Raw genomic sequence first — 23,495 nt, forward strand, 5'->3', positions numbered from 1 at the left:
GCAAGCTCAGTGTCTCTGACCTCTGACCCAATATGCCATCTCAGACGATGGTACCTTTGGCAGGAGAGAGGCTGCCGAGGTTGGCGTTCGCCCCATTTGGAATGATGTAATCCATATCGCTGTCGCTCGATGAATCCTGAGTGCTGCTCTCCTTGTTGGATGCCTGGTGCTGCCCAGCCTGAGTGATGCAGTCATCGTAAATGCAAGCCTGCAACACGGGGAGCACGAAGTGCTAAGATAGTGCTTTGCAACCAGTTCGCACAATGGACTTGCAATATTCGAATTGCCGGTTCAATCTCCAGGCTCAGCAGTTGACGCAATGCGCACATTTCTTAATTGACCTGCCTCTGTTCACCCAGCAGTAACAAATGTATACACCAGTAAATCGACCGCAATGTTGCATGTAGTGGGGTAGAGTGTGGGTCATTTTAACTCTTTCAAAGACATCTGGTCAGTGTGGAACTATTGGCCGAAATATGCTCTAGAGATCTCCAGAGCTCCCTGGAGTGGAGGCCCTTCCGCCAGCAATGGAGTCAGCAATGGAGTCAGCAATGGAGTCAGCAATGAATTTCAGGGCTGCACGTTTACCTTTTTATTCATGGTAACACATTCCAGACCACTGTTTCAGGTTTGTCACTTTTGTCATGCATCCATCAGATGGGAACATTTTACTGTAATGTCTTACGGTTATAGGGTCATGAGGTAAAAAAACCTAGTCGTGGGTCATTTCAGATATTTGTCACTCCAGGGTAGATAAAATGAGTTCCACTTAGCGTGAAGTCAGGAGGTGTTTCAGATAGAGAGAATGGCATCTGCATTTCTGTCACTAGCTCTGGGCCAGTCGTATTACTGATCCCTGCCGTGGAAATGTGGAATTTCCACTATTGGCTCATGAAGATGATGCTCATTTGAGCAATGACACTTTTAACTCTTGAGAGTTTTACCGCGATAGTTTACTCATGTATTATATTTCCGAATAAAACAATGCCATGCATTAATGAAAAGAGAATGCATTAGAGAAAGAATAATGCATGTGTGACAGGTTTTTTCCATGAATATGTTCATACCTCTGATTTGTATGGCTCTGAAAAAAAACAGACAACATAAAATTTAACAGCATTGTTAAATAACTGGCTGATAGAGACATCCTCGTGATCAGCTCATTTCAGCAATGCCTGCACGTAAACACTGCTTTGGGGCTTTGCTTGGCTTGGCCCAGATCTGAAAATGTATTCGTCAGACAGGAATGTTGGGTAAGCACTTGATCATAGTGAGATAGCTGCAGTTACATGCTGTCTATATGCAGTAACATTTATGGTACGATGTATTTGTTGGGTATTGGTGGCGTGATTTGAGTATCTGTTTAACAAATCGAAGGGTGCAAGTTCAAACCCTAGTTGTGGATTGGCGCAGCCCATCATCATCATCGTCCATTTGGTGTGCGGAAAATGAGCACCACTGAGTGGGAAGTCAACAGTGGTTGACCCAAGCATGGCCTGGCTCCTGCCATAGAAGCAGGGGATTTTCCATGACTGGATCAGGAACAGCCACAAATAAAGATGTTTGATTGAAATATGATGAAGGTTTAGACGAACGGCAGGTGAGTGTCTTTGTGGCTGGCACTGAACTGTGAAGTGCATATGCGGAGTTTGGTAGTTTTGTGGAAAGGCCGCGAGATGGCACGTTTGCTGCTTGTTGCAGAGGCTGAGGGTTCAAGTGCCCCAGCTCCCCTGGTAATTATTGCTGGTGTATTGACCGCTAATGTGTTATCTGCTGGTGTATTAACCGCGGGTGTATTAACCGCTGGTTTATTATCTGCTGGTGTATTATCTGGTGTATTACACGCTAGTATGTTATCTGCTGGTTTATTATCTGCTGGTGTATTATCTGGTGTATTACACGCTAGTATGTTATCTGCTGGTGTATTTACCGTGGGTGTATTATCTGCTGGTGTATTATCTGGTGTATTACACGCTAGTGTGTTATCTGCTGGTGTATTTACCGTGGGTGTATTATCTGCTGGTGTATTAACCGCTAGTGTCTTCTTGGTTCTTTCGGTAAAGTCACGTAGAAGGGAAGTAATAAAATAATAAAAATAAACATAATAAAACAATTCTCACGACGTTTCGGCCACAACGCAAGCAGCCATCCTCAGGTGTAAACCAGGTCTGTCGAGGCGACAGCGTCTGAATGAAACAGCACACGTGCTTGGAGCATATATATAAGCTGGGTTGGAAGGGGGGAAAAGGAGCGCCTTGACAAAAGAATTTGCATATCAAGAGGCATTTAGCATATTTATGGGAAATGCAGGTATGTGATTAGTACTTCCAACCCAGCTTATATATATGCTCCAAGCACGTGTGCTGTTTCATTCAGACGCTGTCGCCTCGACAGACCTGGTTTTCACCTGAGGACGGCTGCTTGCGTTGTGGCCGAAACGTCGTGAGAATTGTTTTATTATGTTTTATTTTTATTATTTTATTACTTCCCTTCTACGTGACTTTACCGAAAGAACCAAGAAGATGAATCCCTGCAGTCACGAAAGCTTTAAATCGAAATTTAACCGCTAGTGTGTTATCTGCTGGTGTATTAACCGCTGGTGTATTAACTTGAGGATTCCATTTTATTCAATAAATAGTAGGCCGTGTGTCAGCCTCACTATCCATATTTTAAAAAATACTCAATTGGGAAAACACATCGCAATCATCACGCCCGACTGCAAAGCTACTGTAGATTGTCTGTGAAATGAAACCTTTATGACAGCCTTGCACTATAAGAATGACACTAATATCAAATGTGGAAATGATTAAAATTGATGAAACTAATGCACCTTTATATGGCAAGTCTTGTTTGTAGTCGGGAGGAGGAGGAGTTGGTGGTTCTGTCTTCACGAGTCTGTAGCGAAATCAATTTGGAGACAGCAACAACAACAACCACACCAACACCAAATACTGTGAACTCAGCATGTCCTCTATTTTCTCAGAGAAGCCTCACAGACTCCTAAAACGTCTTCTCAACAGGGCCCTGCAACTGTGGTGTTTGGAAAATTGCTCTCCGATGGGTTTTGAGCCTGGGAGGGAACCAATGCATGCCTAAAATAAAATGACTTGGAGGATATAACATGTACAATTATTCATGTGCAGGGCAATACCACTCAAAGGCCTGCTCAGATGGGTTTGTGAACCCACTTGATGCACTGCCACCTGCTAGCCACGTACAAAGCAGGCCAGTACGATCGTGTAGGTCATTATGTGACTATGTTGCGGTAAAGATATTTACGTTCAACCTTTCCCAGAACCAAACTGTAAAAAATTGTAATTACCACCCCAATGTAGATATGCTTCATGCGGTTTCCATTGTGTAAAGACGCCAACACATGTTGTACTTGGAGCCTTTCTTTATTTGACAGAGCACCAACACTGGGCCCCGCTTCTCTCGCTTTACTCTTGAAGCTCAACGTCCCCTCCCCCCTTGTGTTTTTCCCCTTTGAACCCTTTTGGAGCCCAAATCTCTCGAAACGTCTCTCACTGTCCTCCATTCAGCCAACCCCGTCCTCCCTCGAACGGTTCCCAACCGTCGCCTCAGTTTGAACCTCTCCTCCAATCCCTTCTAACCTTGCATCCCGATCAATCACCATGCAGGCCTCTTGGCACCTACCTCCTGCTAAGTCTGTTTGGCTGCACGTTTGGTTCGGGTGAGTGGTCGAGAATTTCGGTCACGACAATTGCAAGAAATAACGACACTCAATAGGATCTCACTGAGTTAAATACACAACACCGAGATGATAGCAATTTGACCAGAAATATTCATAAATTAACCGCAGCAAGAAGCCAATAGGAAATCAATGACCATGTGTAACCACAGCTAAAAGTTCGTGAAAACGCTCATCCTTGTGTAATAGCCACATACATTCGAGACAAGTTCACTATTTTTTTCTATTGCATAACCGGAAACCGCTTTGATATTTCATTTCATCCAAATAATTCACTGCTGTGGGAAGCACTATTACTTACCCGTGAAATTATCACGCTCAGGACTTTTTCACAATGGCCCTGCATTGGGATATTTGGTCAAATCCATTTTAGAGTGTTTGGATTGCATTAGACGTATAAATTTGTCTGCTTCATACTTGAAAATAAGCAGCAAATATTAAAAAGTATTGTCTCTGTAACTTAATTTTACCTGGCGCAGCCATCTTCCAGCCAACGGAAGATTAAATAATTTCCGAACTGCGACTATGAAGTCCAAACCATCAAACGTATCAACGACAAATGTGCCGTCCACACAACATCCCGCGATCTACCCTGCGCCTGCTGCTGCTGCCTCCTTGGACCAGTTGAACAAACTTAGCATTCGACTTGAAAACATTGCAACTAGAGACCGAACGAAACTGAATTTCTGGTTTCGAACGAAACCGAAACCAGACCGAAAGTAAAAAATTGACTTTCGGCCGAAAACCGAAGCCGAAAGTTTAACTACACTTTCGACTGAGACTGAAACAGAAAGGTATACAGTATAACCGAAGATTTATGAAATATGTCATGATGCAATGCTACTTTAATTAAAACGAAATCTAGAACTAATCATTCAGAGCCTGCAGTAAGAGTCGCTAAATATAAAATCTTTAGGTGTGACTTACTTAGTAATTATATCCAAACAAACGAATGTTGTAGTTAAGAAACAACAGTTTTTCCGCATTCAGCCAGACAGGCTGCCATCTGCTGACTGGTCGTATCTACATTAGCTGGGCGCCCAGCTTATATATATGCTCCAAGCTCGTGTGCTGTTTCATTCAGACTCTGTCGCCTCGACGGACCTGGTTTTCACCTGAGGACGGCTGCTTGCGTTGTGGCCGAAACGTCGTGAGAATAATTTTATTATGTTTTATTTTTATTATTTTATTACTTCCCTTCTACGTGACTTTACCGAAAAAACCAAGAAGATGATGTAATTAACTTTACGTTATTATTTTGGTGACTCTTGCAAATGAGACTCAATCATGTTCTCATTTGGTGAAAAAAATTAAAACTGAAGAAACCTGAGTGAAAACCCACACATATAAACACTGCCACCTCCTGGCAGTTTATCGCTAAACCCATTCTAATTTTATATCATTCTCAATCGGCAAAATATTTGAGTTTGGAAAAAAAATCGCCAGTAAAGAAAATATCAAATCAAAAAAGTTAATTGTCCGCCTTCTGAAATGAACATGGGTTGTGTTAATCTCCGTTTGCGACCCTGGGCGAAGTTTCACATTCTCGTGGTGGTTGCCAGGCTCTGTATTCGGATAACCACCGTTAACATATTCAACGTTAACATGCAAAAACATTGTCACGCGGAAATTTCCGAGGTACCAGTACCTGTAGCGTGACCCAAACCATCGGCTCCGCAGAAACTAGCTCAGCCAGCAAACGCTTTGACCATTCTGCTACCACCCGGCCTTGTTGTTCATTATGGCATCATTGGTCAACTTTTCTCCGAACTATAAGGTATAAGAAGGTTTCATATTGTATTTGCCAAAGACTTTTTTGCGAAAGTTGACCCAGAGCTTGTGCTGCCATTGCGGAAAGGAAGCAGACTGCGTCCGCACAACATTTCTAAGAATTATGGCAGTGATGAGGATATTCGGGGAAGAAAATAACTTCCTTTAACTGTAAAGAGTAGCGCTGCTGTCGGTCGATTGGGAAATATCTATTTGCGGTGAATGACTAAACATGGTGTGAGAAAGAAAATGTAGTGCTGTACGTATGCATGCATGTGTAGGGGTGTCAGGGGAGGGATTCCCACCAATAGATGGGTTAGTGGGAGGGGTGATCGAGGAGATATAAGGAGAGAACGGGCGGGAAGAAGGGGCCTTTGACGGGAACGAGATTGGGACGGCTGGGGACAGGTGTGGATGGAAGGAAAGGAATAAAGGACGAGACCCCTGCAATCTGGTGTCGGCTCCCCCTTTACATCTGGTGGCAGCGGTGGGATTTCAATGGCTACAAAGAAAAATCCCCGCGGGAAAGAGCCAAGGGAAGAGGAAGCAGGGGCCGGGGATCCTTCCCATCCCGGGCAACAAGGGGGCCTGCTATCAGAAGCAGCAGCAGGGGCCCGGATCGCCTGGAGGACCCCATGGAGGACCGCATGGCCCGCGTGGAGAGGGCACTCCAGGAGCTACTACAGAGGCTCCCTATGGGGGGCCCGCCAGCACCGGGACCCCCACCCCCACGCGTACTACGGGAGGAAAGGCCACGGGACCAGGAGGCCGACCAGCCGGCCGGGCAAGAGCCGCAACCAACCTCGTCACGCCAGCCGCCGCCGCTCCCGCCAAAACCCCCAGGGCTAAACACCCAACACGGAGAGCAGGTGGCCGGACGGCCGCGTCGGCTGGGGCCCGTCGACAAGTTCGTGGCTGAGGAAGAAGACTGGGAGGAGTTTGTCCGCCGATTCGAGGCTGCCTTCCACGCTCTCGAGTGGACAGACGAAGAGGCACTACGAGCGCTGCCATCCGTTCTGGGCAAGGAAGCACTCTCCTCTTACACCCCCCTTCCCTCGCACAGCAAGACCACGCTACAGGCGGCCTACGAGGCTTTGGGGGAGATCTATTGCCCAGCGGAATGAGCCTTTAAACGGTTCCAGGATCGCCAGCGAGGGGCTAAAGAATCCCCTTTAGCCTACAGGGGTGCGCTGCTCGTGTTGGCGAGGAGAGCTTTCCCTCGCCTGGCTGAAGAAGCGCTCGAGGACCTCGTGGTCGAGCACCTCATCGCCTACGCTTGCCGCGCCGGCGTTGTAATGCCCGTGGTGACGCCGGGGGAACGCACCTCGCTGTGGGCTTCCCGGACCATCCAAGCCCACGAGCAGGTCATGGGCCGGGCGCCACCCGTGGGCCCGGTGGCTGGCGCGGCGGGGGGGAACAGCCGAGCCGTTGCCGCGGCGCTACTGGGTCCAGCGACACCAACCGCCGAACCTGCACCGTCGCCACAGGCTGCCTGTGGGGCAGCTGGGGACGGACCCCCGACGTCTGAGACGGAGCCATCGCTGCGGGAGGTGTACGCGGCGATCCGGGGACTGGCGGAGCAGAGGAACCAGGGGCGCGACCAGCCGCCGCGTCGCTGGCAGCCGCCTCTACAACATCGCGCCGAGCCCCCCCGACGGAACGCCCCGTGGGTCTGCCACCGTTGTGGTCGAGAGGGGCATGTGGCGAGGGGGTGCCGCACGGAGCCGGAGGCCGCCAACGTCACCTGGAACCCGCCAGGGCCGAACGCCGACAGGATCCAGGCGAGTGACGCCGTCCCGCCCGGCCTCTCGGTCGGGCCGAGCAATTACAATTCCGACGCCGCGAACTTACCGGGAGTCTCCTCGGGGTGGGCGCCGTCGGTGTCGTTCCCCGGTCCCCATTGTCTGGGTCAGGGGAAGGGGATCGCGCCGGTGATAGCGCCGGGGCCTGTGATTGCGTCGCGACCCGGAGTGGCGTCGCGAACGGACGTGACGTTGCATCCGGAAGTGACGTCGCGGCCAAAAGTGGTGTCGCGGATCGCGCCGGGAATTGCGCCGAGGCCGTGGACCGCGTCGGGAGTCGCGCCGAGGCCGGAGACCGCGTCGGGAGTCGCGCCGAGGCCGGGAGGGACGTCGCGGGCGGACGTGACGTCGCGGGCGGAAGTGACGTCGCGGGCGGACGTGACGTCGCGGGCGGAGGTGACGTCGCGGGCGGACGTGACGTCGCGGGCGGAGGTGACGTCGCGGGCGGGCGTGACGTCGCGGGCGGGCGTGGTTTCGCGGGCGGGCGTGACGTCACCAGTTTGCCGCGACGCCGGCGAGTTGCCAGGGGCAACGGCCCGTGTGCGGAGACGGCACACAAAATTGACATTGCGCCCTGGAGCAGTTCCACGGCCCGCCTCGCCACCGCTTTGCGGCGGAGCGAGACGGAACCAGGGGGACCACGCCCCCGTGACAAAGGAAAGGGAGGGTAGAAGGGAGGGGCTCACGGGAACGCCCACCCCCCAGTCCCCACCGCCCCCTACAATGGGGGGGCCCCCTCCCCACACCACAAGGGGGGCCCACCCTACGTCACCAAGGGGGGGCAATTTGCACCACATAGAGAGCCCAGCCCGCAACCCAGGAGGAAGCCCACACTATGTAACAAGGGCGCGCTCACCCTGCTGCGACGCACTCCAAAGGGAGGAAACCCATCTTCGGTCCATTCACATCCATCCCCCATCATCTCACCATGCACCACAGGATAACGAGACACCGCCTGGTCAATGGCCGGACTCAGCCACACAATGGAGGAAGCTGGCAAGGCGGGTGGTAGCGGCCACGTCAGGAACCTCGGTCCTGGTCGGTGAAATCGCGGGAGTGTCGGCACGTATCTTGGTGGATACGGGGGCATCAGCCACGATCATCTCGAGCACCATGCATGAGATGCTGCCGGATAAAATCCGACCTTTAGTCCCCGTCAAGACAACGTTCATTGCAGCAAATGGAGGCAGCATGGGCTTCCTGGGCCAGGTTGAAGCCCCGACACAGATTGGGCAGCTTTCGGTAGCAGGACCCATCCTTGTCTCCGCAACGTTGCCCGTACCCTGCCTGTTGGGGACGGACTTTCTGAGGCGGATGCCAATGAAAATCGATCTGGCCAATGGGCGGGTCGAAGTCCAGGGAACGCATCTCCATTTCCTAAAGGCGGAGGGGGCCAGCCGGGGTGTACCCTATGTGCAGGCTCTGGTCAGTAAGTCTGTCTCCATTCCCCCGGCAGCCCAGATGCTGATTCCGCTGCAATATCGGTCCCCCCTCGTGACAGCCCGACCAGACTCACCCATCCTGGTGTCTCCGGCGTCAGCTGCCATGGATCGCCATGCGCTGGTGGGAGCCGAAACTATTGTACAGAGGAACCAGCATCTGTTCATTCAGGTGCTGAACACCTCCGATAGAACAGCGACGGTGCAGGAGGGAACAGTTCTGGCCCACGTTAGTCCCTTGTCACTAGGAGCCCCAGGGACAAAGCCCGAGCTTGTAGGCAGCATCAGCCAGTCCGAGGACAGAGGGGCCGAATCGTGGATGGACCAGCTGGCGGGGCCTGAGCCGGGATTGCCGCCCGACCAGAAACAGCAGCTGCACTCGTTATTGCATGAGTTCTCGGACGTGTTCAGCCGGGGACCGTTCGACCTAGGGCGCACAAATCTGTCGCAGCACCACATTAACACGGGAGATGCCGCACCCCTGCGCCAAAACACATATAGAATGAGCCCAATGGAAAAAGGGCACATTCAACAAGCGATGCAGGAGATGCTGCGGGCCGACATAATTTCTCCCTCCTCGAGTCCCTGGGGGGCACCGGTGGTCCTAGTCAAGAAGTCAGACGGGTCACTGAGATTCTGTGTGGACTTCCGACGCCTCAATGCCGTCACGCTGGCCGACGCATATCCCCTACCACGTATTGACGACTCATTGGATGCACTGGCGGGAGCAAAATTTTTCAGTACGCTGGATTTATTGTCCGGGTTCTGGCAGGTCCCACTAGACGCGGACTCCCGGCCTAAAACAGCGTTCCGGACACCACAGGGCCTGTTCGAGTTCAACTGCCTGCCTATGGGCCTCCAGACTGCGCCGGCGACGTTCCAATGCATAATGGAGTTGGCCTTAGCAGGCCTCCAATGGGAAACGTGCCTCATCTACCTGGATGACGTCATTGTCTTCAGCCGATCATTCGAGGAACACATTGACCGATTACGTCAGGTATTCCTGCGGTTCCGGAACGCGAACTTGAAGCTCAAGCCGTCGAAGTGCCACCTTATGCAGTCGTCGGTACGCTACTTGGGCCACGTCGTCAGTGAGTCTGGAGTGGCTACAGACCCGGAAAAGACGGCCTGCGTGAGGGCCTGGGCTGTTCCCACAACGGTTCCAGAGGTACGCCGGTTTGTGGGTTTCGTTTCTTACTACCGCCGGTTCATACCCAACTTCGCAACCATTGCCAAGCCCTTGCACGTGTTGACGGCGAAGAACCAGAGGTTTTATTGGGGCCCTCTGGAGGAAGAGGCATTCCAGCAGCTGCGCTCGCGTCTGACAGATGCACCACCATTGGCCTTTCCGGATTTTGGCCTCCCCTTTATCCTGGACACGGACGCCAGCGATGTGGGCATCGGCAGTGTTTTGTCGCAAGTCCAGCAGGGTCGCGAGGTGGTTATCGCCTATGGTAGTCGCGTGCTTTCATCAGCGGAGCAGCGCTACTGCGTCACACGTAGGGAACTCCTGGCAGTCGTTCACTTCGTGCAGCAATTCCGACCCTACCTGTACGGTCGCAAATTTACGGTCCGCACTGACCACGCGGCCTTGCAGTATTCGCTCCGCATCGACCAGCCTTCGGGCCAGCTGGCCAGATGGATAGAGCGCCTGCAGGAGTACAGGTACCAAGTAGTGCATCGCAAAGGGACCAGACATGCCAACGCAGACGCATTGTCCCGACTGGCGCCCCAGGGCCCTTGTGCATGCACCACAGGCGGGGCACGCTGCAAGGAGGCGAGGCCGGAGAGGACGGTCATCGCTCCCGTACGCACGGCGGAGGACACACAGGGTGAGGTCCAGCTGACCGACCACGACCTGGGGCTGACCTTGGACGATTGGCGACGGCTACAGCTGGAGGAAGCCCCACTGCGAACGCTACGCGCCTCAGCAGAGGCAGGGGGGGAGGAGTACATCGTATGGGAGGACCTCCTCATGCGATGGGACCCGACAGGGCGCCGACGATGCCTGGTAGTTCCGGAGTCGCTGCGTCAACAATTGGTTATGGACGTACACGGCCGCCAGCTGCTGCACCTGGCGGGGCGGAAGACACTGTACACATTACAGAGTTGGTACTTTTGGCCAGGTATGACCGCTGACGTGCATCGATGGGTCGCTACCTGCGTCGAATGTGCGCGGCGAAAGCCGCCACCCCGGGTAAGCCGGGCGCCCCTACAGCCCATCACGGTGACCAGGGTCAACGAATTGGTTGCGTTGGACATCCTGGGACCACTGCCGGTCACGCCACGGGGAAATAAATACCTGTTGGTCGGAGTCGAGTACTGCACGAGGTGGCCGATGGCGTGGGCCCTCCCGGACCAAACGGCACAGACCATCGCCGATGCCTTCGTGGGAGGCTATGTCCTTGATAAGGGGGCACCGGAGCGGTTGCTCACGGATCAGGGCAGGAATTTCTCCTCACATCTATTGAAGGACGTCTGCTCTATCCTGGGCACTAAAAAGGTCCGAACATCTCCGTATCATCCCCAGACCGATGGGATGGTAGAGCGGCTTAACCGCACCATAGCGGCCATGCTGTCCCAAGTGGTGGACGAAAACCATTCCGACTGGGACCTCCACATTCCATCGGTCTTAGCGGCGTACAGGGTGGCCCCACACGCGGCGACGGGGTTCTCGCCGTTTTTCCTGATGTACGGTTGTGATCCCGTTCCGCCTATTGAGGTGCAGCTGATGGACATTCCCGCAAGAGCCGACGCATGGCCGAAGGCACTAAAGACCTCCCTCATTTATTTGAGAGAGGCCCGCCAAGCAGCCGAGGCCGCATCGGCCACGAGCCAAGAGAGTAATGTACGGATACGGGAGAGGACAGTGACAGCCAAGCCCTTTAAAGTCGGGGACCAGGCATGGCTACACTGTCCTCAGGTGCCGGTTGGCCTCTCACCAAAGCTGCACGGACCCTGGAAAGGGCCGGTCGAGGTCATTAAAGCACTCCGACCGCAGTGCGTCCAGGTCCAACTGGGTAAGCGACGATGGTTTGTACACCCCACCCGCCTTAAGCCATACATCTCTCCACCGTCATCTTCACCAACATCACCACCAACATCACTGCCAACATCATCATCATCCCTACCCAGGCCAAGGTCGCCGACCACCACGCGCCGACCGGCAGGGGGTTCGGTGCCCTGTGTTCCCTTGTCACCTACAGCACCCCATGTGAGGCCTGACGGAGCGGCAGCACGAGCGGGGGCCGGAGAGACAGCGGCGCCAGGCAAGGCGACACCGGCACCACCGAACCAGGGACCGCGACGAGAGGGCCTTCGAAGGAGGGGGCCGCCACGGTCATCTGCTGCCTGTGGATGTCCGGGCTGTTACGGGATGCTGGCTGGAGACCTGGGCAGGCCGCGCAATTGATTTCGTTGTGTTATGTTGCATAGTATGGTTGTGGGGGGGGGGGGGGGAAGGGCTGTCGTCACTGTCAGTGGTGGGAGGCATGGGGAGATTTAAATGGTCCATGGGGGAGGCAGAACCGAGGACGGTTATTTTTTCTCCGGGGGGGGGGGGGGGGGGGGGTGATGTAGGGGTGTCAGGGGAGGGATTCCCACCAATAGATGGGTTAGTGGGAGAGGTGATCGAGGAGATATAAGGAGAGAACGGGTGGGAAGAAGGGGCCTTTGGCGGGAACGAGATTGGGACGGCTGGGGACAGGTGTGGGTGGAAGGAAAGGAATAAAGGACGAGACCCCTGCAATCTGGTGTCGGCTCCCCCTTTACACATGTGTAAATCAGTCCTGAGCCTCCCCCTGGACGACTCAACGGTAGTACCTGGTGCAGTGTGTGTACATCAGCAGTGGGAAGACAAAGGCAGGCAAGGTTGCCCACACCGACCCCTCATGTGCCATGCCGGCCTTCACAGGTGCTCGCTAATAACAAGTCTATACAGTACGGGGTGTCTCTTTGTGTGTCTTTGTCAGTGGTTCACATGTGCCGCAATCCCCTGCAAACTGGGCTCGATTCCTGACCATGGGATACCATCAGCATTGATATCTCCCATGGTTGGCGTATCCTTCACTAAATAACTGCTGCAGTGTCAAAAAGAAAAATCATCAATGGGGAGACAAAGACGGCCAGGCATGGCGTGGGTCACACCACCGCCTTTTATATCGAGGCAGCCTTCACTGGGCGCTTATAGTAGATGCTCCATGGTGTGTCTGGCTAAATTTGGTGCGTACATATGTTGGGGGAGCGGTGGTGCAGCAGTTAGCGCGCTGTGCTACGAACCCAGTGACACGAGTTTGATTCCCGCCCACGTGCAACAACAGCGAAGATTATCTGAACCGGTCTTGGGCCTCCCCTAGGTCAACTCAGCCTCAAATTAGTACCGAGTGCGGTGTGGAAGCATCGAGCATGGTGCTGGCCACTCACTCCCTCGTGTACGGTGCCGGCTTTCATGGGTGTTCGCTTACAGCACTTGCCCTAACAGTCTGGCAAGGCTTTACGGGGGATCTTTGTCTTTGTACATATGTATTCAAGTTTGTGTACGTTTGCAGCTAAGTATGTGTGCGTGTATATGTGAATGCGTATGTACAGTGAGGGAAAAAAAGTATTTGATCCCCTGCTGAATTTGTACGTTTGCCCACTGACAAAGAAATGATCAGTCTGTAATTTTAATGGTAGGTTTATTTGAACAATGAGAGACAGAATAACAACAACAAAATCCAGAAAACGCATGTCAAAAATGTTATAAATTGATTTGCATTTTAATAAGGGAAATAAGTATTTGACCCCTCTGCAAAACATGACTTAGTACTTGGTGGCAAAACCCTTGTTGGCAATCACAGAGGTCAGACGTTTCTTGTAGTTGGCCACCAGGTTTCCACACATCTCAGGAGGGATTTTGTCCCACTCCTCTTTACAGATCTTCTCCAAGTCATTAAGGGTTCGAGGCTGACGTTTGGCAACTCGAACCTTCAGCTCCCTCCACAGATTTTCTATGGAATTAAGGTCTGGAGACTGGCTAGGCCACTCCAGGACCTTAATGTGCTTCTTCTTGAACCACTCCTTTGTTGCCTTGGTCGTGTGTTTTGGGTCATTGTCATGCTGGAATACCCATCCACGACCCATTTCCAATGCCCTGGCTGAGGGAAGGAGGTTCTCACCCAAGATTTGACGGTAAATGGCCCCGTCCATCGTCCCTTTGATGCGGTGAAGTTGTCCTGTCCCCTTAGCAGAAAAACACCCCCAAAGCATAATGTTTCCACTTCCATGTGTAATAAAGGACTCTCTCTCAGATGTCGATCTCCGTTGTCCTTTATTGGGTTCGTAGAAACTCGATACCACGGCGTCTCGCTCAGGTCCGCGTCCCACCCGACGACCTCTCCACAGCCCTCGGCTGCTCCGTTATGCAGTCTCCCTGCTGCTCCGTCAGGCAATCCTTGCAGCCACACCGCTGCCCCGCTGTCTAGCGTCACCGCTGCCCTTTACACAGCTAGCCTCTCACTGCCCTGTTAGCTCTCTTCGTCTGACACCGATGGCTGATGATGTCGACGTCTCCCACCGCGTGGCGACCGCGCCACTCTCTCCGTCTTGCCCAGCGTGGCCTCCTCGTGTTTCACTCCGTCTCAACTCCCCCTTCCCCTTCCGGTTCTCTCCCTAAATCCTCTCCCTCACGTGACCCTAACTCCACCCACTCCCCACGTGACCCAGACTCCACCCCCCCTCAATCCTTGCTCGCATTACACATGTTTGACGGTGAGGATGGTGTTCTTGGGGTCATTGGCAGCATTCCTCCTCCTCCAAACACAGCGAGTTGAGTTGATGCCAAAGAGCTCCATTTTTGGTCTCATCTGACCACACCACTTTCACCCAGTTGTCCTCTGATTCATTCAGATGTTCATTGGCAAACTTCAGACGGGCATGTATATGTGCTTTCTTGAGCAGGGGGACCTTACAGGTGCTGTAGGATTTCAGTCCTTCACGGCGTAGTGTGTTACCAACTGTTTTCTTGGTGACTATGGTCCCAGCTGCCTTGAGATCATTGACAATATCCTCCCGTGTAGTTCTGGGCTGATTCCTCACCGTTCTCATGATAATTGCAACTCCACGAGGTGAGATCTTGCATGGAGCTCCAGGCCGAGGGAGATTGACAGTTCTTTTGTGTTTCTTCCATTTGCGAATAATCGCACCAACTGTTGTCACCTTCTCACCAAGCTGCTTGGCGATGGTCTTGTAGCCCATTCCAGCCTTGATTGCTTCTGTGAACAGGTGTCTTTTATACAGGTAACAAGCTGAGACTAGGAGCAGTCCCTTTAAATGTGTGCTCCTAATCTCAGCTCGTTACCTGTATAAAAGACACCTGGGAGCAAGAAATCTTTCTGATTGAGAGGGGGTCAAATACTTATTTTTCTCATTAAAATGCAAATCAATTTATAACATTTTTGACGTGCGTTTTTATGGATTTTGTTGTTATTATTCTGTCTCTCATTGTTCAAATAAACCTACCATTAAAATTATAGACTGATCATTTCTTTGTCAGTGGGCAAACGTACAAAATCAGCAGGGGATCAATACTTTTTTCCCTCACTGTATTTGTGCATGTGTGTTCATGCATGCGTGTGTCCATATGAATGCATGTGCATGCGTGTGGGTACACGCATGAATGGGGGGCGTTGGTGTACTGGTTAGCGCGTTGCGCTACGAACACAGTCCTGGGCCTCCCCTAGGTCGACTCCATCTTAAATTATGACAGTACCTGGTGCGGTGTGTAAACATCGCCACCGGGGAGACAAAGACGGCCGAGCGTGGTACTGGCCATCCACCCCCTCGTGTGCATTGCTGGCCTTCTTCATAGGCAATCATTAACACAACTTGTCCCAACAGTCTGTTCGACTACACGGAAGATGAGAATAGGATTTCCCCTTTTTTCTGGCAACAAAACAGGTGTTAAGATGTTAAAACACCAAACTGAAACCTTTTATAAGGAATCATGTCTGCATTAACCACAATACTTGTGGTCAGAATGTAAAAAAAACATACTCTGATTATATATATATGCATTGTCTTTGAAACTGATTGGCCCACACCAGAGACAGCTTTCTTTTGAGCCTCGTCTCAAAAGGTGTTAGACCGCGTCCTCTGGTCTAACACCGTTTGGGATTAGGATGTTTTTTTATTTACATGCTTTTATTTAACTCTGTCTGTTGTACCCTTAACTTTGGCAGTTGTATCCTCAACTCTGGCAGTTGTTGTATCCTCAACTCTGGAAGTTGTTGTATCTTCAACTCTGGAAGTTGTTGTATCCTCAACTCTGGCAGTTGTTGTATCTTGAACTCTGACAGTTGTTGTATCCTCAACTCTGGAAGTTGTTGTACCCTCAACTCTGGCAGTTGTTTTATCCTAAAATCTTGTAACTAAATTTTAACCCACTTCCCAATGTGGTATCGACTGCAAACATGGTAAACGTATGTCATACCGGTGACAATACTATATTCTATCATTGAAAAAAAGAATGTAAGCAATCTTTTTTAAATCTTATGTTTCGGTTTGGGTCTAATTGTCCACGCTCAACTGACGTTGGCTGTAAATCACAACGGCCCCTTACGTTGTGGCAAGCCTCGGGGCCACTTCCTGGAGTCGTGGAGTTTTGCCATTACTCGTACGGTACATTTCATTAAAGCGTGTTTAAAAAAAAAGTTTTTGAAATATTACTTATTGTGTTTGGTTTGTTGTTGTCCTTCCCGCGCACCTCCGATTAGCGCGGTTGGCAACGTACGGCGCGGTGGATCGCAGTGCTCAGTGGATTGGTCACCACTGGTCTAGACAAACATAACATTCTGCACTCTTTGGTTCTTTTGGTAAAGTCACGTAGGTATAAAATAAAATAAATCACGAATTTTCGGGCGCAACACAAGCGTCCGTCATCAGGTGGGAAAGCATGGTCTGCTGTTGAGGCAGACTGTTTTAAAACAGTTTATTTGATTTTATACCTACGTGACTTTACCGAAAGAACCAAAGAGTATGGATTCCTGCAGTCACGAAAGCTTCAAATCAAGATAACAATCCGCCTTAAAAAAAAGATAACCCACTCTAGTTTCATGAACATACTTGACAATCCTCCTCTAATCATATACCCACATTATGAACCATACAATGAACCATATAATTGCCTCACTTCATCTGTTTAACGGTCGGTCCCTACAAAAGAACACATTTTGTTGAGATGAGCTTTCATGAATTATCAGCTGTTTCAAGGCCACCACCTACCATATAGCAAGATGCAGAGCTGCCCTATGCGAAGCACCGATTGCACAAAGCACTGCCATCCTTACCGTGTCATTTTCTCCTTTCCCGTTTGCCACATGTCAGTGGGAGACACCTGGAACCTGCCAGAAACAATGACGCACCTCAATCACGTCTGATTTCTAATAGTGTACATTATTTCCTCCGTTACTTTCTGGTAGGCCAATCAAATCGCACGCCCCAAGTCCTACCCCGATCCCTCATCCCCGGTTGAAGGCCCAGTCCCCCTTTTTAATTTCTGATAGTCAATTCAAACAATGTTGGTACAATATTTCTCATACAGCATGACAGACAAATGCCGTTCTAGTAATGGCATTCGTTTAAAGTTTGTTTAGCTCTGTGTCGTCCCCCTTGGTTTATGTATGACCCCCCCCCCTTGAATGAGGTCTTGCTACATGAGTTGCCCTCATCCGAAGGCTAGTGGTTCCCAACCTTTCTGGAACGCCGTGCACGAAAAGCATACAGTACGTGTCAACATTAAACGCGTCAACATTACTCCAAACCGTAGCATCGGCAACAGTGCTGCAAACCACTTGCCACTGCGTCATCAGCCACCTGTGATCTCTGGACCACGGGTTGGGAATCACTGTTCTAGGAATACACACAGTAAATACTAATCCCATGGAAAGCGATGGTACACACTGCACATGTACATGTGTTGCTGTACTAATGCTGCAGAGTGAGAGAGAGAAAAACGTACCTTTTTGTTAATTCAGCCACAACTTTCCACTTTCCCTTTGGGTCCAATTTGTTGATGTCCTGTGAGAGTTTGAATATCTGTCTGCATAAAGACACGTTTTCAAAAAAATTACACGTTTAACTATCTTGCTGATGAACACACTTTGCGATCAAATAGGGAGCAGGTAAATACAATAGATTATATTACTGCATAATATTGAGATGTGTGTCCGAATGCGACCGCACTTCAAGACAGGCAATATAACCCCTAAAAAATATACCGACACAATTTTTACTTATAGTTTACTACAAACTCTACCACTGTCAGCCACGAAATGAAGAAAATTATTTTATAACTCGTCCAGTCAGCAAGCCCTCACTTCCTGTCACGGAACCACCCCAAATGTCAACACCACAGAACTACTATTGCAGTCAATTACATTGACAAATCTCTCTCAACACACGCAGTGCGAATTCATGCTGTCAAGTGCGGTTCGCCTTGTGTCATTTAACAGAAAATATATACACATTATAGACCCCCAGCTGAGATAGGCATAACTTGGTGAAAAGTCAAAGTGCTTTCCTGCTCAAATGAGCATTACACTAAAAACGAAACTTTTTTTTATTTTACCAGTTAAGGCCCACTGAGCTATATAGCTCTTTTTCAGAAGCGACCTGGCTACAAATGATAGCTCAACGAAGTGGCTTATCACGTGGAAATGTATAGCAGCCAATACTCTACACCAGTGCATATCCCCAGTTTACAGCCCTGTGCCAGTGGTGGAAAATCCTCATTCATATCATGTGGATGAGATTATTCATAGGACAAACACTGTTGACTTACCTACAAAGTGGTACTTGTTTTTATCAACCGTGGAGGGCTAATGGGCTATCAACCTTCCTACTGATCGCTTTACTGCTGGAGCCACCTGGGCAGATATTTAATTTAAATGTGCTTTTTCTATAAGACTTAATTTAGGAAATTATAATATATTGGGTTGGAAAGTGTGCAAAGAAGCATGGGAAGATGGTTTCTTAATATGAGACAAATAGGCAGGAAGAGGAACAAAAGTTAGACATACTATTGACTTCAAAATGTTAGTGCGCTTGGGCAGACCACATAGCTGGGAAATAGCGAAGGGGAGATTGGTGACAGAATAGCAGCAAAGGAGAGAACGTGCCATAGAGGACGTCCATCCCAATGTTGGGGTTAATAGATTAGTTCACGTGAACTCGCAACATTGGTTATGGCATCATATAAATAAAAGATCAGATGCGTGTGTTTTTGTACAGCTATTGGTAGGGCATAGACCATAAAGCTCATTAAACTTTAAAACCTAGTTGGACTATGTGGTATGAAAGAGAACATAACGTTTCTGTAGACTAATCCATTGCAAACTTTAAACATCTACATCGGCCAGTGCTCCATGAAACGCAACAGATGAGCATTAGGGCAATCTTCTTGGTTCTTTCGGTAAAGTCACGTAGTAGGGAAATAATAAAATAATAAAAATAAAACAGAATAAAATACAATTCTCACAACGTTCTGACCACAACACAAGCAGCCGTCCTCGGGTGAAGAACAGGTCTGTCGGAAAGACGTGACTTTACCGAAAGAACCAAGAAGATGAATCCCTGCAGTCACGCAAGCTTTCAATCGAAATTTAACTGTCATTAGGGCAATGTTTATATATTTTGGCAACATTCCACATTCCCTGAACAGTGGCCAGTCTATCCAAAGGACAACCACTGTGGACTTCCCGCAATGTGTTATTAATTTCAGAAACTAGTGAGGGATTATAGGTTGAATCGACCTCCAGCCAATTATTTTAACTGGTGACCTTTGAATTAAGAGTCAAGAACTTTAACTCCAGTGAAACCCAGCTTGACGCTGCAATGCATTGCCTTCTTATAAAGGTCTTGAGACTCAATGAGATCTGCCTAAGCAAGAGACAACACTGTATTCATATTTTACTCTTTTTAAAATGGGGTTATAGAGTAATGTTCTTAGCGGGTGAAACATAAAATACAGTATTATCACTATTATATGTACAGACTTTCATCAGTCCACTAAGTGATGAAGGCCTGCCCCACGGGGTTAATTGACCATACTTCACTGTGATGGTCATTGTGTTGACGAAGGAGGATGGGGCCCAGGACAGGTTCAGATATCACTCGCCACTGTGTTAGCCATGGGCGGAAATCAAACTTAGGTCATCGTTCTAATAGAGCACTGTGCGAACCTCTCCAATCATTTTTTTAATAAATTAGGGACATTATGAAGATGGAACGTTTCGCCATTTTTCTGCAAGCGAAAAACTTGTTTGACCATTTGTTTTTATTTTATTTTAAAGAGGAAGAAAGCACAGCTGCAGAGGGATGAGTGCACACAAACGGATACAAAGTTATCGAGCGAAACCACAAAGTCAGCCGCATTTCGAGACACGTTGGCGAAAGCCTCGTACAACGCCAGTGGAACCTTGCGCTAATGCGGGCATTGAACCAGCACCCACTTGTCTTGGTCACCCTGAGCCAATGGTGGAAAGAGTGCGGCCTTATGGTGGGAACTAGTCTGTGACAGGAGCAACCATCGGGAAATTCTCACTACTGAGTGGTACCTGTTTTATTAAACCTGGAGGGATGATGGGGCGATGTGGCTAACTATACATTCTCAACACAAAAGGAATTTTCTAAAAATCCCAATTCAAATCAAATCAGGTGTCAAAGTGTCTCCCTTGCTCAAGTGAGGAATATTTTAGCAAAGACATCCTGACACAGTGGTGGGAATTTGTCATCCCTATGGTGAGGGTCAGTTCTCTATAGGACAACCGCTGCTTATGCTTTTCAAAGTGATACTCATTTTACTGACTTCAGAGGGATGGTGATGATGACGACGATGATAGGCTGCTTTGACCCCTAACTGGAAACTGAATTCACAGCATTCTGATTGCGTTAAGCATTCTAACCACATCGTCATCCTTCTCAGTTCCTAACAAGACGATTTTGAGTTATGAAGCTGAATGCTATCACAGCTCAAAATGCTAATTCAACATTATTAATGATACGCTATTAACATTAAAACGAGTGGGGTTACAGTTCGTCAATCCACCGCCAAATAAAGGTATCCCCGTGCTCTATTAGTCATGGGTGTTATTTGAGCATACTTCAATATGTCAATGTGGGTTGGTGAAGGAGGTGCCCATGACTGTTTTGATATCACTTGCAAACTAATGTTAGCCATGGCCTGGTGTGCCACCACGACTTGACTCTTAACATTATTGATATTGACGAAAAACAACAATATTGAGTGTATTCAGCTGAATGCTCTAAATATGTACGAACCTTGTCATCTTGACATTTAGCCCGTTTATTGTTATTTTAATCTTTAAAGCAATCAAAGTCCAAGCATTTTTTTCACATGTTAAATTTTTTTTTTACAAATACTAAGTTTATGGGTACAAATAACATCTGTGGAAATGAATAACCTCGGCGTGTGCCAACACAAACACAACCACTGCTTGCACCACTGATAAAAATAAATAAACTGAAACCGCAAAATAAAAACTGTCAGCCGACTTCCGCTTGGTGTAAAATGGCTCTGAAACTACAAAATTATAAAATAATTGGAGAATAATATTTGACAAGACTTTGATCGAAGCCTCTCCGTAGCCTGACATAACAAGCACTGAAGCTTTTATTTTGTATACAGTATGTGGTTCCCAAGAAGTGTGATGTAATTCCAGTAGCCCATGATGACTGTTGCAAGACTTTAATCTCCACCTCAAAGGAGTATTTGTCTTTTTCCTGACACTAGGCAGGCAGTTTATTGGCAATCGAGGATTCCTAGCGGGGCTCTTCAGAGCTCTTCAGAGCCCCTTCTAGTGGAGACCCTCTCTGCTAACAGTGGTGTGAGCAGGTAATTGCAGGGCTTCACCTTTACCTATTAGAACTGACAAACAATGCTTCAAGCACAGGTGCTGGGAGTCACACTTACGGCTGGCAATTCACGGGGAACTTGTGCAGGTCCATGTGGCTGAGAGCCTGAAACAGAGATGTTTGTGTTAAATTTAGTGCATTACTGCTCCATTCCAGCTTCATCACATTCCGCAGTTGAGAAAATCTAACCTTATGCAATAACAATAGCGAAGGTTTGTTAAGTGTAAAGTCGCAATATGCATTTCCACGTATGCATATATATGACACATCAAGGCTATAGCTCATAACATTCTGGTCGTTGTGCTAACAGTTGTTCGTTCGTTCGTTTCTCAGTCCGACTGTTCTGGTGAGAGTCACAACAGCAGCATGTTGAGTAGGACAGTCCAGACCTCCTTTTCCCTGGGGACAGACTCTAGCTCTTTCTGGGGAATTCCTAGGTGTTCCCAGGTCAGTTGACGGCATAGTCAGCGTGTCCGGGGCCAGCCCCGGGGTCTTCGCTCAGTGGGATGTGTCAGATAGAGCTCCAGGGGGAGTCAATCGGGGGGCATCCTTACTAGGTGCCTGAACCACCTCAACTGGCTCTTCTCGATCCGGAGGAGCAACGACTCTACTCGGAGGCTCTCCTGGATTACCGAGCTCCTCACCCGATCACAGAGAGTAAGCCCGGCAACCCTGCGGAGAAACCTCATTTCGGGCCCCTTGTACCCATGATCTCATTCTTTCGGTCATTACCCAAATCTAATGACCATAGGGGAGGGTGGGAATGTAGATCGACCTGTAAACCGAGAACTTTGTTCGAGAACAGTACAGTGCCCTCAACACTGTGGATGCCGCACCGATCCGCCGGCCGATATCCGGCTATCACTTACCATCACTTACGAAAGAGACCCCCAGGTATTTAAACTCCTCCACTAGGGGCAGCTATTTCCCCCTCACTTGGAGAGAACAATTTGCCGTCTTCCGGGAGTGAACCATGACCTCAGATGTGGAGGTGCTGATCCTCATCCCAGCTGCTTCACACTCGGCATAAAACCGTTCAAATGCATTCTGCAAATCACAGAGCGAGGACAACATAATCTGCAAAAAGCAGCGACGCCACCTCCATGCCCCAATACTAGATACTCTCCATACCTTGGCTGTGCTTTGATATCCTGTCCATGAAGATCACGAACAGGAGACAAGACGCACCCTTGGCGGAGTCCAACAACCACAGTGAACGACTTTGTTTTAACACCAAGAATATGGACACAGCTCTCACTCCGGGAATATAGGGACCGGATAGTGCACAAAAGCGGCACTGGTACATGATACTCCCACAGCACCTCCCACAAGACATTGTGGGGAACATGATCATATGCTTTCTCCAAGCCGAGCTTGGCCCTCGCCGAGCTTACATTTACAAGCAAATTTATCTCTCCTACTCGCTCTCTCCTACTCGCTCCTACATTAACATTAATTGCCCCGCTCATCTCTAAACCTTTATAAACAGCCTGTCTCAGCAGATTTCCCTCTTTTTCACCTGAAGACGATTGCTTGTCTTGCGATCGAAAGGTCATGATTTTGATTTTTGTATTTTTTTCTATCTACGTGGCTTTACCGAAAGACCCAAAGAATATGCTTTCTCCAAGTTTACAAAGCAGAGGTAGACTGGAGAAGCATACTCCCATGACCCCTCAAATATCTGTGAGAGGGAAAAGAGCTGGTTCGTTGTTCCACGACCATGATGGAATCCACATTGTTCCTCCTGAATCTGAGGTTTCACCACCGGGCGGAGCCTCCTCTCCAGCACTCTGGCATAAGCTTTACCTCGGACGCTGAGGAGTGTGATTCCTGTGTAGTTGGAGCACACCCTCTGGTCCCCTT

At 49.4% G+C, this 23,495-nt stretch overlaps 1 protein-coding gene across 3 annotated transcripts in view; it reads right to left on the reverse strand.

Annotated features, from left to right (window-relative positions):
* The window catches only part of LOC133344302 (B-cell linker protein-like), a 53,035-nt gene that overhangs the window by 13,526 nt on the left and 16,014 nt on the right, over positions 1-23,495 (reverse strand). For 2 of the 3 annotated variants that reach the window (XM_061554404.1, XM_061554402.1), the window contains exons 3-8: positions 21,691-21,737; positions 17,719-17,799; positions 17,048-17,101; positions 2,831-2,895; positions 1,068-1,084; positions 55-208 (exon numbers count right to left, since the gene is read on the reverse strand). In XM_061554404.1, coding sequence (XP_061410388.1) covers positions 55-208; positions 1,068-1,084; positions 2,831-2,895; positions 17,048-17,101; positions 17,719-17,799; positions 21,691-21,737 — 418 coding nt within the window. The remainder of the gene's footprint in view (positions 1-54; positions 209-1,067; positions 1,085-2,830; positions 2,896-17,047; positions 17,102-17,718; positions 17,800-21,690; positions 21,738-23,495) is intronic. The other variant, XM_061554403.1, reaches the window with a different exon arrangement.

The sequence above is a fragment of the Lethenteron reissneri genome, chromosome 19, assembly GCF_015708825.2.
Source record: "Lethenteron reissneri isolate LAM-NWPU_2019-01 chromosome 19, ASM1570882v1, whole genome shotgun sequence".
Taxonomy (NCBI): Eukaryota; Metazoa; Chordata; class Hyperoartia; order Petromyzontiformes; family Petromyzontidae; genus Lethenteron; species Lethenteron reissneri.